This window comes from Morone saxatilis, unplaced genomic scaffold, assembly GCF_004916995.1.
Source record: "Morone saxatilis isolate NCDOM2014 unplaced genomic scaffold, NCSU_SB_2.0 Contig23, whole genome shotgun sequence".
Lineage (NCBI taxonomy): Eukaryota > Metazoa > Chordata > Actinopteri > Moronidae > Morone > Morone saxatilis.
In genome coordinates this window covers 7,386,411-7,404,264 of record NW_023339796.1, presented here as the reverse complement: position 1 = coordinate 7,404,264, position 17,854 = coordinate 7,386,411, and the positions used below count along the sequence as shown (strand labels likewise).

Genomic DNA, 17,854 nt, shown 5'->3' with positions numbered 1-17,854 from the left:
AGATAGATAGATAGATAGATAGATAAATAGATAGATAAATAGATAAGAGGACATCAAATATTAGAAGGTTAAATAATGGATTTATCGTCTTTGCACTGAGACTCAAAACTAATATTCTTGCCTTGTTTTTGAAATTCAGAAACCTTGAATAATGATCAAGTTAATTAATTTATTATGCCAGTTTCCTTACTGCTGAATCTGAGCAGGTTTGGAGTACGTAGTGTCTCTACAGTAGTAAATAACAGAACAAAGTATATCCTCAAATCAGACTAAATACTATCGGTTTTTGAGTGGGCTGTTGGACACTATTCTGCCAAATTTGCAATATAGATGAAAACATTTTTGTTAAATCTTAGAGAAAACATTTAGATTTCTCTTTAGTTTAATAAACACTTTATGTATCTCTCGCTGTTGAGTATAAAATGATATTGTTGTATCCTATCTGTTAAAACAGTATACTATGATGATAAGTGATTACTACATATGTATAGAATTAAAATGTTGTGTGTTGTGGCCTCGTTCGTCTTCACAGTAGATGGAGACTCACTTGCGTCCTGGACGTAGAAGTATGTGGGCTCGGTCCAGGATCCGTTACCAGCCAGAGAGGTGGCGCGGATCCTCACTGTGTAGTTCCCAGGATGCATCACTTTCAGCTTGCAGCCACGGGTCACTTTGTACATCTTCCTCGACACGCAGTAGTGCAGCTCCTGCAGAAGAACAACAGCGAGAGGTTCAGGCAGTGGACAACAAACAGCTGCTTCATAATTTCCGAGTTTAAAATAACATTTTGACTCATTTTATAGGATATATCATTTCCTCTCTCATGTTTTTTATGTTTCCACTGTGGAAAAAGTTGCTTTTTATTGTTTTCCACAGCAAATAATAGTCTGCAGCAAGAGCCAGATGTTTTGTTGAGCTGTCTCCTTAGCAACTAAAACATGGTGCAACGCTAGAATTACTTCTCCATTAAGTTAATCAACCAAATGACATGAGCGAGACCGCAAGACCAAATTTCAAAACACCAATAATAAGTATTGCCTCTCTTATTTGTCTGTGCTGCATGACTAGTTTTAAGATGGATCAATTTAATTAGATTCTCAGTTAAATTGTCTCTCATTAGTAGCCTGAGCCATTATGTTTAATGAGAAAGGGGGATATAAAAAGGGCTTTCTGAGTAAAAATGACTGCATGTGTTTACGTGTTGTGCTGAACTTGGAGTGAACTCACTGACCCAACGACTTCAATCACTACAGACAATCAAGCACTAAAGGCATGGTAGAGGTGTGTGTGTGTGTGTGTGTGGTGTATTTCTTCACCTCAGTGTCTCCCAGCCTCTTGTAGTTGACCTCGTACAGGATGATCATGCCATTAGGGGCGAGCGGTTCCCGCCATGCGATGCGCACTGTATTTTCTGACACGTCGTAACTGATGGGACCCACAATGTCGTCGGCTTTGTCTGTGGAAAACAAAGTCACATGGTTTCATGAATCATATTTCTATTAACACTCAGGTTTGTTTGGAGTAAATAGGAGATGAGATGCTGGTGTGTCCTAATGTCATGGGGCCTCCTGGCTGTTTTTATACTAACTATCAAACAAACCCAAAAAGCGACAGACATCACTATAAAAAGTCCCATGAAATTGTATCATTAACTCCATAATTTGATGCAATTCTTGTTGACACAGGATGTTGGGATGAGGACTTTGAGACATTTACAGGAAGGATGATGGTGAGGGAACAATTTTAAAAGGTGCTGTATGTGAAATCGGCATTTTTGGCTAACTTCCTGTACGTTCTTGCAGTTACCAGTCCCCCTCCCTCCTTCCCACGTCACCACACTGACATCCTGCTGCCTGCTCTTGAGGACTACCTCTTTGTGGAATGGGATACCAGAAAATGTATTCTCCATTGAGTGCAGAAAGGAGGGACTGTTACTGCCTGAACGCTCTTACATCAGCGATGGCTGTCCGAGGTAGAGCTATTTAACGTGTGACAAAAAATATAGCTTAGAGCACCTTTAAGTTTAAACCTTGAACCAGTTAAAGGGATTTTATACATCAAAACGTCTGTTTACAGGTCCTGAAGAGTACTGCTGCGTATGTGAAAAGGGCTGGATCCAGAGGGAGCTGTGCAGAGTCTGATACGATCGGGGCTGAAGAAGACTATACGTTTGAAAATGAAAAGAATCTGTGAGTGTGCAGCTAGAAAGAAATGAGCTTACCAGATCTCTGTAGTGCACTGCTCATCTCTGCTCGAAGCTACATTATCTGCTACTAGCATAAGACACCCAAATCTCAGACCGAATTGTCGGTGGTTGAGTTGCATTGTGGGTAATGTTTTTTGACAAGAACGAAGGATGTGTGGAACAAAAAAGACGATGTCTTTGGTTCTGCTGGGTCGACTGTGATCCTTTTTTTTTTTTAAACTGTCCATTGTGAGTTGTGAGTCAGACAATGCTATGAGCACAATACTAAATACTATTTTCAGTATAAACCAATGGACTACTTGCGCCAAGAAAGGTTGTTTAATTTGATAGAAGAAAGCAGAAAGAATTAAAAGTCTTCATTCGACCTTCTAAAACTCCCTTTTCCAAGAAGTAACTGCTTTCCCGGGAACTCAAGTTCCAATTTTATTGTGTTTTTCAACAAAAGATTTGAGGAATTGCAACCCACTGCACAAAAGCACCTCAGTAACGAACGCATCAGAACCAAAGATGTTGCCAAAATAATCAATTTGTTTGTTGCCAAACAAACAGATGAGAATCTTTAAACTGAAAACGTTTTCTTTCTTTACCAAGATTGAGCCCAATGGAGGAATAATCTGTGAGAGAGAGGATGAGAAGCCACAAATGTTCAGAGCTACAGTAGATTCAAATCAACAACATCTCCAGGCTCAAGGCACCTTCTGGATGATGATGTGATTTTAATTACACAGACCCACTCTCTTCCCCTCATTAGTAACAGTAACAAAAGAAGAGCTATCAGTGTCTCCTCACCTTCGGGCATTGTGCGTGCGCTGACGTACGCTGCCATGCTGCAGCGGCTCGGGTCGGTCGCGTGGTTGCAGGCGTGGATCTCAATCTGGTAGCTGGTGAAGTGGCGCAGGTTAGAGATGACAGTGGACTCCTTGGCGTGGACGGTGACCACAGTCTTTGTGCTCTCAAAGGTCTCCTCGTCTTCGTCATCGGGGATGCCGGTGCCGTGGGGCGGGCTGGGGGCAGTTGTAAGGAAGGGGTGTGTTCGGTTGGCGATGCCCATCACAGAACGTCGCTGTCTTGAGCGTCTAGACAAGGCAAAGCAAGTTTAAACTGGTTTACATAATGCACAAAAGAGGTAACATTTGAAAAAGGGCAAGGAAGGAACATTTTAAAGAAATTAAAAAGATGAAAACACAGAATTAAGTAGGGGGGATTACAGGGAGCAGTAGTTGGAGTCACAATGATACAAAGAGTTAAACTGCCAGTACACTCAGTCTGTTGGACAGCTTCAGAAACCCCCAACTGTGTCTGACAATTTCTGTAACTCTACCAATCTGATTATCGGACATTACACTTAGTTCATGATGTGCTTGGCCGGCTGGGCGGCGGTGAGAAAGGAGCCAGTGTTTAAACTTCTTTCTCTAGCTCTCTTTTTTTTCTATCATTTTTAGTGTGTAATACTGAGTCAACACTATGACTGTCTGAAGATGTGTGTTGTTATTCTCATATTTGACTGATATCGCATCTCCTCTCTCTCTATATATCGGCCGGCTTTTCACCCCGCCTTCCACTGTGGCCACTCAGAACAACTATAAGTGCTTTTGATGACCAATGCGGTTGGACAACACATCGTACAGTGTCCCATTCTGAGTGCTAGGGTGTATTTACATATATATTTTCTTGTTTTTGGTCTGAAAGAATCTTAGTAGTCCAGAAATACTTTAACGTTATTGGGCAGAATGTATTAACACTATTTGATTTAGTCCCAAGACTCATACTTTTCTTTTCTCAGACTGTTTATCATAATCTAAATACAAAACACAGGAGAACTTTAATTTGTTGCGTGGGAAGTTAAACTGAAAGCAATGTTCATCTGGACTGAGTTTAATAATATGAAGACAAAGAAAAGCTATTTCTGATTTACTCTGAATTGACTGAACCCTTCAAAAACTCTTCTCTTGAGGACGTCTTTCATTATTAATAAAAGGGAATACTCTGTTCTCGTACTTGATCTCAAAGACTTCATTGTGGAGGTAATTCTCAAATGTTTTGCGGTACTCCGAGTCCTCTTTCTCCTTCTTGAGCTCTTTGTCGGTTTTGGGGCAGGCGCAGCATCGCGTCGCCTGGCCCTGCTCCTCCGTCTGGTTCCACTTCTGCTCCTCGTCACTGTCCATCTGAGTGGGCACCCTTGACGGCAACTTCATCCCTAGTGAAATGGAGTCCGACATCCAGAGAGGAAAAAAAAACAACAACAACATACAATTAGACAGAATTGGATGACAGGTGCAATAAACACAGACACACATCAGTCTATGCTCAAATATTCACGCACACATCCTCCCACACACATGCCTGAGGGGCATGTCTGTCATTGTCATCCCCAGGTCCTCACCCCATGTAGTGGAGATAAATTACCAGTGACACAACCTCCCCGCAGAATCCCATCTCTCTGGATATGTGGGAGTTATGAGAGTTCAAAAGAGGAAAGTTTGGGCTTGGTTGTGTGCTAACATGGAAGGGCACTGACGGGAGAGCGTCGACAAGGGTCAGGCTGTGACGGGAATAATTCAACCAAGATAAATGTCTGAACTTTGCCTGAACCCGAGCCGGAGCGAGAGGAAAATCCTGACTGTCCCGGTGTAAGTTTCATATAGTTTAAGCTGCATAAGAGCACCCAAATAAGACATTCACCTTTACTGCACTTGATTTTCTTACTCGGTGGGTAGAGAGTAGCATTTCCTCTGTTAAGGACAACGGTTCAATTCACAAAAGGGTCACTACGTTACTACTATATTAAAATGCACTCAAACTGTTCTACAAATGGCCTTTCTGTCTAAAATCTCACCCAGCTGGGGCGACATGAGCGCTGTGCCTTCGATATAGTGCTGCCGTCATGTGTAACATTTTTTGTGCGTTTTCATGTAATAAAACATGACATGCAACTCTGTGGGTTGAAGACATCCTGCCAGTGCTTGTACAGCTACTGAAACCTTTTTTGGAAAATGTGAAAGATGTGTTTTAGTCAAGCTAACAGCAAGGCATGGCACATGTATGAAAATGTATTCTTTTTTCCTGGTCCTAGACAATGAGGTTGAGTTTGTTTAGGTCGTTCAGTTGATATGCTTTTTTTGTTGTTTTGTATGTTCGCTGTGGTAATCGTTGGCAAGACTGTGTTCTCTTTCGTTGATTTAGTACATAATGTAGCTTGATATATTTGGATCATCAAAATAAAATCTACCCATCAGGGAGAATCAGATCACTTTCACCAGAGTGTGTTGGCAGCAGACTTGAAATAGTCAAGAGCCTTCAAGTGAAAGAGCTCTTCTACTAATGAGAAGATGGCAAAAGACATTCTTTCTCGCTGTCTCTCTCTCGTGCTCTCACACGCAGACAAAACCACTAACACAGAAGCAGACACAAGAACAGGACAACCACAAACAATGTGGCTCACCCTTCTGACAGTAGTCAAACTTGTAGAGCTCGCTGGCTTCGGGCTGGCGCTGGCAGAACACCAGATAGTGAGTGATGTTGCCGTTGGGGTCATTGGGAGGTTTCCACTTGAGGATGATCTGGGAGGAAGAGTTGGACGAGGACATGGGGTCCAATGGGACTGAGGGTTCTGGAGAGACATAACAGAAATACAGAAGAGGGTTTTTTTTAAGTAGGAATGAGATTCTCATTCAGATTTTAACAAAAGAAAACAACTGTTAGTCTCGATGACATTCAGTAAAAGTCATGCACGTTTCAGTGAATTTCTACAAATGAATCATTGGGATTTATCAAAGATAGCAGAGGAGAAGTGCTGTTTCAATGTTATTTGCATTTCATGTCGCAGATAAGTAATGAAACTGGCAGGGCGTTGCTCTGTGACCAACAGCTGCCTGCTCTGCGTACTTGCAGTTTTAGTTTATTACACAACTTGATGGGTGTTTTGCTGATATTAGCCACTTGTAATGTTACCACATTCGATATTCGGTACATCTGAGGGATTGCAATGAGCGCTGGGTGTTTATCAGATGTACAGATTTAGCTAGTTTTGTTGTTGAATATGCACATTTTGGAAGATATTTAAATACCATTTTTAATACTGATTGTAAGTTTGAACAACTTCTCAACTCACTGGTGTATATCGTGGTTTCCAGTGTGGCTTTGGTAGGTTTAGTTTGGTTCTTTTTTAAGTGTTAACTTGTGGTTTCAATGTTTTGTTTCAGTTCCAGTTTTCAGAAGTTCTGGCAGGTGCTGTATTTTATGTCTTTTATATCTATGTCAACAATGTTTATGTAACATGTAGTTTTAGTTTTAGTTTACTGCAATAACAACGAATTAGTTTGTGTTGACAAACTTTTTATGACACGCGTGCTACGTGGAACAATGTGTGGTATTGTAATGGCAGTCACAAATCATTAACAATGAAAAATGGATTCAAATACATTGTTATCTTTAAAATGAGTATATCCATTTTTTTATGAATGGTTAACTCAAATGTCAATGAATAAAGAGATGCTTTAAAACACATTGCATATATATTTTGTATTTTTTTTTTTTAAAACCACAGTATGTTTAAAGTCTCCTGAGTTTATTATTTTGTGTACATAATCTATAGGATGCAGTATAAAATGACTGTATCATTAGAAAATCAAATCAGTACAGTGAGATTAAATCAAAACAGCATTTCCACATTTCCTTCAAGATGACGTGACATGAGATATTTTGACATTTATAAGCAATATAACATCTCATGTTTACGAAAACACAGTTTAAACACAAATTATGTACTCTAATTATATAATTAATAGAATAAAATATGCCGTATGCCTCCTCCTTGCCTTACAGTCGGCCATGCTCGCTGAAAAAGGGTGTGTTGCTCTCCTGCAGTCCACATTAAATGATGTGGAACACTGCGATTGGCTTATATACCATGATAGATATGAAAGGGTTAATTTACGTGTATTTTAGCGTTGCAAAACAAATTGCATTGTGACGCACATTTTTCTATTCCTAATTCGATCCTGCTTAGTGAACACAGATTAACTAACGCAAGAGGCATAATAAACATGAGTCAGTGTGTGATTTGCAAAAGCAGGATGGGGACTCGCTCTGGCACCAGCCACAAGTGCTTGTTGTTGGTGAGAATTCAATACAGCTAAAAATGTCTTTGGCAGCCAAAGAATTATTGTTTCAGGACAGATTGTATTTTCTAGCCTATTATACATCTGAATGTGATCTTTGATTTGCATTAACTGTGGCTGATAAAGTGTGCAGCAAGTACAAAATGAGGTTACCAGCTACATGTGGCATGAACACTGACTGGCATCAACGTATATCTGATTGGCGGAAAGTCGTCTTTTGAGTAGACATATGAATCAGATTTTCGAGTGGGAGGGTGGAAGAGACACTTGTCCTGGCCTTAAGTGTAGTAAGAGCTCTGAGAAGAATTGAACAAAGGTTTTACGTGCTGATCTATAATTCAAAAAAAAGAGTGTGTGATAAGGAGAATAAATGGGAGGTAGGGAGGGTGCACGCGGATGTCAGACTCAACCCTATGGAGACGGAGAAACGAGAGCTTTGTTGTCACAGTGTGATTATGTTGTCCCTGTTTTATTCACGCTGCAACACACTGGTCCGACCGCATTGTCAGTATCAGTTTCATCAGCAACAGCTCATTGGTAATGACAGCTTTGCCCTTCCAACGAGGTATGCTGGTTAGACGCGACGCAGACCGAGAACCTGGAGCGGTTGCCAGACGGATAGAAAACAACCCTCCCTTGACACGGCTGTCTGACTAGATGATGCGTCTCTGCTGGAGGCCTGTTTCGTGTGAGCGAGGGATGTCATGTTTGATGCGGTTTATCAGGAAGGAAACGCACATGGTGTAAGAGGAAGCCAGTTAGACAGGACACCATGACTATGACAAACCCAAACTGCACACGAACCACACTGTGGGTGGCAGAGTACAATTAAGTACTGGGGAAAGAGATTTATGATTGCTGCGTGACCGACTCATGCAGACACCTTGCACGAGGCGGTGCCCTGTCGGTCACAGGCCCCACAGGCGAATCGTCCCATCTGTCTTCCTCTTCCTCGTTCTTGTGCCAAGGACATTTTGGCAGCAGCCAGACTGTCACACACACAACACTGAATCCACCAGTCAATGATAGTAACACCACAAGAAATGTGGATTCAAGACGGCCCTAAAAATAGATGAACTCCAGTGTAGGAGAAAAAAATAGGCCTTTTCCACTAAGATAGTGCCCCGTAACCCAAAGCTTCCCATAAATTGAACTTTTAATAACCTGTAAGGGTTTGAGGTTCTACCTTGTGGTTCCACTGAGTTTTACAAACCAGAACATTTTTTAAATACGTCACTGAAGAGGCAACATTTCTCAGAACACGTCTGCATTTTCATCCGCCGTTCGGTATGTGAGTGTTGTTGTGGGAAGAGACAATAATGGAATAAATGTGGGCTTCTATCGATTTTCTTTTATGTTTATATGTAAGTCAATATTAATGCATTTAATGTAAAGGGCTGGTGCTTGACTCTTGAATCAGAAGACGGGGAGGTGGAGGTGATGAAAATGTGGAGGAGAACGAACTGTAGAACAGTTGTACATACAACTTGTACCATGTTAAACATGTTTTTCTTCTCCGGTTCAGCTACTCTGAAAGGCTCTGCGACCTGCAGTCACTCAAAACACTTTAATCAACGTACGTTTACGTGTATTTAACAAAAGCACAATTTCATTTAGGGGGGAAAAAGCTCACTACTGGAAAATGTTGAGATATTTTTAATCTAAATACCAACTGAACACTAAAACACACTTCCATATGTTGCTTAGCTTTTTTAGCTAACATTAATTATTTGCACTACATGACCCCTGAAAGTACCAGGAACTTGGATTTAGTTCCACCTTAATGAGAAGTGTTGAAATTTAAGTTAAGGAACAAAACAGAACCAGTAACAATGGCTTCACATTAAGTTACAGGTTGTCAAGTTCCTGTAGTGAAAAAAGTAATCATATTTATAAAGTTAACGTAGCACTAATCCAGAAATTTGAAGTATATCAAGGCGATTTTTTTAACTTAGAACAAGTGATTCAGCACAAATCTAATCAGTCTTACTGGTGGCGTTGGTGCGAACGTAGATGATCTCGCTCTTGGCTCCGTGGACCTGGTGTTCGTCAGAGGCTGAGAGCTGGGTTTTCACCATTATGGCGTACTGAGTCCAGGGCTTCAGAGGCAGGATGAGATGACCTGGTTCAAACTGCTCTTTGTCCCCCTCGGTGGCTCGACGTGGAGGGTCCACATCAGCTATCACCCAGCTGTTGGAGCCGCAGGCATCCTGCCCGTCAAACTCAGTTACGTTCTGAAAAGGTCTATTGTGGGGGAAAAACAATAACAGTGTACGATAAAGAAAAAAATGTTACATGTAGGCCTAAATTGTATTTCAGTAGGGAAAGGATATTGAATTTCAGTTTAGTGTTTCACAGCAATTTATCATTGTATTTATCTGACAGCTAGTAGAGGAAAAGAGCCTTGCAAAACATCAGTGAGGCCAGAAAGAGCCTCAAAGGAAGAATATTCCAGGATATTTTGCTGATTTTAGTATTTTGTAGGGCTGTCAAGAACATCAGCAACATCAATGAAGATGACCCCTGGTTGTATCGACTGATGAATCAGTACAAACATAACATAAATTTAAAGAAACGTCGTTTATATTTTATCACAATTTCTCTCCAAGTGTTTTAAATGAGTCAGTAAAGCAGCAGATTACTATCCACTAGATCTCACTCATCTATATGTTTATATTCAGTTTTTCTTATTATGTAACATGCCTAAGAAGCATTTGTCTGGAAGAGATCCAAGTCCGACTGTGACTGATGATTGAAGATAAACTTACGCTTCTTTGTAGAGCACCATGAAGCCCAGCAAGTCTCTGAAGTCCGGAGGCCAGAAGGGTTCCCACTTCACCATTATTTTATCGCTCATGGTTCGTATCTGGGTGAACTTCAACACATGGTTCTCACCTGAGAAAAAGGCATGAATCAATTAAAAGAAATGAACAGCTTTGAAAGTTTAAAGTAAAGCAAGAAATTATGTAAGATAACATTAAAATATCTGTTGTAGGGAGATATTAGTGAAGAAGAAACATCTGCTTTTGTTGATTTAGTATGGCAACATCCTGATGTCCTGGAGCAGCCGCCCTCTTTCACCTACTCTATCATTTTAAGTAGACTAAATATAGATGAGACCAGGGCCCCCCATCCAAAACTGAGACAACTGCGCTCCCCGCACACACTGCAAAACTCTGAGGCGCAATTTCATATTGTTGACTTTTTCGTCTGTATGTTTTAGGATAACATTGTTGGACTCTTAACCCCCTAAGTACAGCACTTACAATAGAACAGGAACCATAGCCGACCCAATTAGACTGCATACAGTCCTAAGTCCTATCCTAGTTCAGGTATTGGTTCCTAAAAACTGAAGCACCCATAGTTTTTAAAGATTATTATTTGGGTTTATATTGCTTTATTAGACAGGAGCCACTGCAGTAAAGTCTCTTTGTACATGGGGGCATTTGCTCTACAAAGTCAGCTACCAAGGCGTCCCAAGCATCCCTCTATTCCTCTCTTTACTGCCTCTTATCTCTATCGTATTAAGGAAACATATCAAAAAACATAAAAGAGAGATTATACCCTTGTCTTTCGTGTATATAAAAGCACAAAGAACACCGTGTTACCACGTTTAACGGTTGCTTGTGCTTTGCTCTGTTGGTTGTTCCTAGTTAAACAGTGTCAGTAAAAGGTCTGCAGGAAGGCATTTGCAAACAGAGAGGGACCGGAAATGACCATCATAACAATAACTATGGCTGTGTTTGCATCTGTACCAAGGCCGACTTTGTGTTTTCTGTTGCCATAGTAACCCCTGCAACAACTGTCTCGTCTTCAGAGCAGAGGTTCTTACATGAGGCCTGGTCTCCGTTGGTCTTGGAGGCGATGTCGTTCTTGACTTGCCGATCTTTGGTCCCCGTTACCTCCTCCATCTTGCGGATCTCAGACATGCAGAGTTTGGAGTTGTAGTGAAAAAACATGCGTCCCTGCAGGATGGCGAGCTTGTGTTTGGACCAATCCCAGAGCTGCCTCAGGTTCTGGTTGTCCAGGGCATAGAACGAGTAATTCCTGGAAAAGAACACAAAAAGACTGCATGAACTTACTTTTCTTGACGCATAATGACATTTAACTGAGGAGATTATGACTTCTTGGGTAACATGAGTAGAAATGCATGGTGAGCCTACAATTTGCATCATACGCCTATCGTTTGCCGTTTCTACTGTAAGTGTAGCCCATTGTGCTACAAGCGTCTTCCTCCTTGTCTGAATGAAGCTTTATAATGATTTGGGAAAAGTCTAACCAAAAACAGTTACCACAGAAAGACATTTTGAAAAGGTCAGTGCTTCCGCTTTTAACTCATAATTACAGGAGGCTCTGACATGGCGAGGATGAGATGGGCTCAGAGGACGGAGTCTCACCCGATTTCCTGTTCCTCTCCACGAATAACACGGAGTTTGCGGAAAAACGAGAGGGATACGAGGGCGTAGGAACGTCGCACTGTCAGGTAGCCAGTGATCTCCTCCAGCTGGCCCAGGCTGGCCTCCAGTTCAGCTGCAATGTTGTCTACAGAAAAGCAAAAGACACAAACCTTGAAGTGACTTCTGATTCCACAGCATGCTTAATAAAAAAAAATCTCCCAGGGAGCTGCTTGTTCTCTTGGCTGTCTTCAATTTTGGTTTCATCTTTTTTCTTTTAGATGTAAAACCTACATAATATGATTCCCCTAATTAGGCCGTTCAGACACAAAAAATAAAAGTTTGCATTATGTTGCAAACTTCATGGCTAAATTTGAAACCAACAAGCATGAAAGTCTTATTTTCTGATAATTTGGAAATCATGCCCTGCTATTTTCTTTTTCTTTAGGCAGAATGATTGGGAGTATGTGTGCCTATTGTGTGGTGGTGTGTTTCTGTAGATCTACAATAAGTTTGCTGCCTTTTTACATTCATCTGATGCTTTCTTTAAGTCACACGACAACTATGTGTTTGCACTATCGATCTCATTTGCATTTTGAATCTATGTTGTCGACTGTCGATCCTTTTTTAAGGTAATTTCCCTTTTTTTCCCCCCAGTCAGGCTCTTATACTGTTATCTGATCCAAAACAAACCACAGATACTCACTTCCTCCACGCAGGTTGATGACCAGGCTCCCGTTGAGGACAGTGCAGCCTCGCAAAGCCTGAGCGGCCGTGACAGAGTCCACAGTTTTCAGACCCATACATACCTTGGGACAAAGCCCAGCACAAGGAGTGCAGTTGAGCCTATAGAACAAAAGGGGAAAAAACAGTAATAAGAAAACCTTTTTAAGAAAATGCAGAACAAAGCATGTTGGTGTTACACATGTACGATCTGGCAGTTACAGAGCAACATTAGCATTCATTTGGAGTAAAGTTGTGTCCACAAGATGAAGCCCGGTTTTACCCTTCACCATCTCCTGAGGGAAACATGTGGCTTTATATCTGCTAAATGTTCCACTATGTTCACCAGCTACTTCTTAGCTGTGTTTGTCTGTTGTGTGGTGCTGGGCAGTTAGCATAGTTTTTTTTTTTACTAAAAAAAAGCTGCCTGCTTGGGGTGTATACACTGGTGAGACTGAACCAAAAAGACACTTTTAGGGGCCGGGCAGCTAAACAGTGAGCTGAAAGCTGCTAAAATTCTCTGTAGAGCTGAGGGGAACTACAGAGTCGAGGGATCAATCTGTACATGGCCGACACCTTTCACAAACAAGTCGTCATGTGATGTGTAATTTCAGCCGTTTTAAATAGATCATCAGCTGCACTGTATGTGTAACATTTAAAAAAAATGAAGCTCACTTCCTCACTCAACTTGACGTGAATTAATTAAAAAGGAACCGACCCCAACCCTTCACCTTAACCACCTGGCTTACATAATATTGTCATAAGTCTCTTCTCAACAGATATATGGCCACGGCTTTGTGTGCCAACCATATTAACCTATTTCCTGAAAAGCCCTCTGCACAATCCCCACACTCATAATGCCCCAAGTGCAAACTTTGATGAGGTAAAATCCAAAGTACACAGCAATCTCTGCAGCCTCTCAGATTCACTAAGCGAAAAGCGAACATCTTTTAGTGGAGACACGTGTTGCGGAGAACGTTTTTGGAAGAGGATTAAGGCATGATTAGACAACCATGGACTGTTTGCTCGAGGCCATTGTCCTGAGTGTGTTAAAGTATTTTTTGCCGCTGGCTGGTTGATGAGAATGCCTTTGTTTGGCAACAGTTGAGTAAGCTGGCAGGACAATTACAGAAGAATGTGGCATTTCTTTTGTGAATGCCAAATAGTGGGAGCGGGTGGCAGCTAATGTGCAACGGATTTCATGACACTGCACGTCTAATCGGAAAAGTATAAATAAATGAGAAATACAAAACAAGAGTTTGCATTGTGATCTCTAGTCATGTTGTACTTGTAAATGAGATTAATGACAGCTTTTCAACAACAAAACAAACCACCCGTACGAGCTTCAAAAGCCTCAGCTAAATAGTGTGTCTCTGTCTTGCAAATAAAGGAGCATTATATGCATTGTTTCTTTATCTGGCTCATAACTTTCCTGATCCGTGTGGACCTTTTCCCCTCTCTCGTGCCACATTTGCTCTTTCGTCCCCAAGATGCTCATAATGCCTCGGAGTACACCGCTTATCTTCAAAGCGCTTTCATTTCCACAGCTTAGTTTAAAGCCAACGACGGGAGAGAGATGCCAGAGAAGAGATGGGCCATAAGGGGAAACAGAGAGAGAGTCGAAATAAAAAAGGCTGAGATAGGAGTATGGCAGGGTTCACCACAGGTCAACAGTGGCCTCGAGGACTGTCGGTGCAGTGATCTGGTAAGAAGTGATCAAATCTGCACATTGAAAGGCTCATTTCAACTTAATTTGTTCAGGCATTATTCTGCTGCAGTGTGTTGAGCTCTTCATCACACGATACACACACTTCCACTTAAACTACACCTGTGCAAATGTGGGCAAATGAAAATTATACAAGCATATAAAGAAGATATAAAGAAGGTATAACAGTAATTATCTTTCTGTTGAAATACACTGATGTGATCACTTGTAACAAAACTATATTCTAATTTATATATTTTTATCTTATTTGGTTATTACCACAGATTCTACTGATGCCCACGTGTGCAACTTTATGTCTATATCTCTGAGGACAATATGTTAAATCTGCATGCATCTTTGCGTCGTGAACATTATTCAGCCTTCTTATAAACCAGACGTTAACCACACAATTGATCAGCTGATCCCAGACGATGATAAAACACCTCATGCTGCATTTGTGTGACTGGCTGTGTTTAATTTTCATTTTCTCTGTTTCATTTCTTCTGCTGAATGAAAGATATCGTGATTTCAATGACATTACCTGATTAAATTAAAGGTATGTTTAAAAAAAACCCACCTAACTATGTCAATAATGTATTTATGAATATTATAATATGATAATAATGTATGTTTTCAGTGTCGGAGGAAGAGCTGCAGAGTTGCAGAGTGCACCTGCGCCTATATGGATGTGTTATTCCTCCCTTTTCTGATTCTTAACTTGCCCGACCTGAAAAATGGTCGAGGTGCACTTGAGCAAGGCACTTCACCCTCATCTGTCCCACTAGAAACCTCTCAGGTGTTGACTGTACAGTATGTTACTCCGTGAATGTGAAGCTGTATGCTGTTCAAACCAATATTAGGTGCTTGGCAAATCCTGTGTGGATAAATAAATGTTAAATACACATGACGATGCACCGGAGCAGTAGCACAACCACTTTTCCTTGTCATCGGCGTTGTCAGTGACAGACTGCCTGGACTGTGCTGCTGCAGTCGCATGCCAGACGGACCCTCTATCTTACTGCAGTGAGCCAGGGGAGTCGAGGCCCAGCAACCCCGGGACACTGACCGTCCAGAATGCCTCTCTGACTCTGCTGGTGTTTAACTGCTCCCCGGTCAACCAGCCAGTCATGTTGGAACAAAAGACAACAAGTCTTAAAAGATCCAGCTGCGTTTTCAACCTCTGCCACAGCAGAATGATTAGAGCTGTCTGGAGTGACTGTGCTCGCAGGCACGCCCACACTAATCAACAGCCCTGTCACGGTCAATAAAGGTGTCAAAAAGGGAGGCGATGAAGGTCACTGGCAGGTCAGCACAAGTACGACGCCCTTCTTTAGAAAGGGAAGTCTGTTCAGATGCAGCTACAAAGATACCTGCAACTGGTTGTAAATTACATGTGTAGAGAACGGGAAAAAAAACTTCACTTCTGCATTTGCTTATAGCCGCAACACCGCAATGCAGACACCAGTGAATGGTAAACAACCATCAATTTTGTGCAGCGTGTCAGCCACAAAAAAAAAAAAAATGTAGCGGACTGATAGTGAGTCAAAAGCAGAAAGACAGATGTGCCAGCTTTCCTACTGCGCTGCACCCCTTTGACCTAGCTGTCTGCAGTCACACACACACACACACACAGAGAGGTGTGTGTGTGTGTGTACAGTCTGAGCTCAGCAGGAGGACCTTCAGTTCCTGTTCACACTGTGCAGCAAACACAGTGACAAGAGCTAAACCAGAGCAGAAACCTAAGCAAGATCTCTTTTAAATTTAACATTGCATTTATTTACCTATTTATCTTTCTTTCTTTTAAATTGGAGTCTGTTGCTGTTTTTCTCACTCATCACAACCCTGAAACAATTTACTTACCCATTTTAATCAATCAATAAATCCAATGAGTACCTTCATAATACCCGACAGTCTTTTAATAATAGCAAGTAGCAAGCAAAAATGCATTTGCAAATTGAGGCATTGTTTTTATTTTAAGCAATGTGGCAGAATTAATTTTTATGGAAATTACACACCTCTAGGGGAATCAACACGTCTCCTATGTATAGACCGAGGATTAAAGTTTGACCTCTGTGTGAATGTGTGTTCGTGTGTATGCATGCACATTATCAAAGCCAGCTCTTCTGATCACACACACCGCTCCATCAGGCCATCAAGGCCATCGGACTGACATGAGTGTCCACTTACGCGGAGGAGTTGACGGTCGTGTACCCGGAGGGACACTCAGGGATGCAGGCTCCGTTGTGGATGACGTACTCGTGGCAGTCAGGGCTCTTGCTGTGCTCTTTTTCCCGCTTGCATCTGTTGTGGAGATCCTGGCAGAAGGCGAAGGAGACGCAGCGCCAGCCCTTGAAGGTGAAGTGGTTTTCGGGGCAGCGCTCCACGCAGTTGTTCTCGTGCTGGAGGCCGCGGCAGGCCACGCAGTGATCGGCTGAGTTGGGCTTCAGGCAGCCGCCCAGACACTGGTCGTGGCAGCACTGGTCGTCCTTGGTGCAGGCTCGATGTTTACACTGAACTGGGCACACTGCAGGTGAGAGAGGAACAGTATTAAGAACTGAATGTGAGCCTCAGGAAACAGGAGCTCATCGTCATTCTAACGCCTTCATATTATTTCAGTTCCTTAAGTGGCACAGGTGATTTTAAACAGTCTCTCGTCTTCATATCTCCAAAGAACGCCAAAGAAATCTCATATGGTCAGATCTGTGTCAGCAGGAGTGAAATCCCTCCTCACTGCACGCGCCAGCAGCCCAGAGGACCATCTGCCATTGTCCAACAAGCATATTGAACACAAACAGCAGGGATCCAACACAAGTTGACAAAAGACAGACACTTATCCAGAAGGCTTGGTGAAAGTGAGGCAGAGGGGGGAAAAAAACTGGCATTTGAAGGACACACTATTCACTATTTTGCAAGCGAGACACGTGCAAGATGTCTTTGCTCTGTTCCATTTTTGTTCTTCTAAAAAAAACAAAAGAGCTTATTTTATAAGTTTACAACAGTAAACTGAGCTTGCTGAAAACAACATGTATCAACAAGGTCTACTGACCATCTGCATGCTTTGACTATTTCTGAATATTTCTATTTCTGACTGCGGTGCTCCTACAAAACTGTTTGAAAACATGCTGTAAAATGTAGTTAATGTAAATGTCACATCCGCTTTTATGCTGTAACGGGTTTTTATAACTGTACATCCCAGGCTGCTGCATAGGTAGATACATATAGATAGTCTGTACTACCACTGTGTCACAATTCACAAAATCAAAATAATCTCACAACATCATTAACAGTAACACAAGAGAAATGATAAACATGTATTGTTAAGCACTTGGCTGCAGCGGCTTTAGTAAAAACAAGCCCTCCATCATATAAAGTAGCTGAACTAAACTTAAGCACAGGCCTCTTTCTAGCAACATGACCTACAAGCTTTTTGTGAGCAAGCAGGAGAAATAAACACACACACACACACACACACACACACACACACACACACACACACTGAAGTTCAGAGATGTTTCTGGGGCATAAAAATGATCAACTAAGGACGGAGACTCGAGTCTGTTGGTTGGCTGTTCGTGCATACATCATACAGCCTGTGTGTGTGTGTGTGTGCTGTATGATGCAATGTGCACGCAGCACAGCTAGCAGAAAGCAGCCACACACTCCAACAATAAACTGGCACCGGGGATGTGTGTGTGTGGGAGAGAGA

General features: G+C 41.8%; 1 protein-coding gene across 1 annotated transcript in view; it reads right to left on the bottom strand.

Annotated features, from left to right (window-relative positions):
- Positions 1-17,854, bottom strand: part of insra (insulin receptor a) — a gene marked incomplete at its 3' end in the record, with an annotated part of 43,790 nt that overhangs the window by 4,225 nt on the left and 21,711 nt on the right. Inside the window, 11 exon segments of the mRNA XM_035670071.1 lie at positions 548-707; positions 1,317-1,456; positions 2,996-3,282; positions 4,205-4,403; positions 5,649-5,816; positions 9,317-9,570; positions 10,095-10,221; positions 11,159-11,373; positions 11,724-11,868; positions 12,427-12,566; positions 16,336-16,672. Of these exon segments, the coding sequence (XP_035525964.1) occupies positions 548-707; positions 1,317-1,456; positions 2,996-3,282; positions 4,205-4,403; positions 5,649-5,816; positions 9,317-9,570; positions 10,095-10,221; positions 11,159-11,373; positions 11,724-11,868; positions 12,427-12,566; positions 16,336-16,672 (2,172 nt within the window).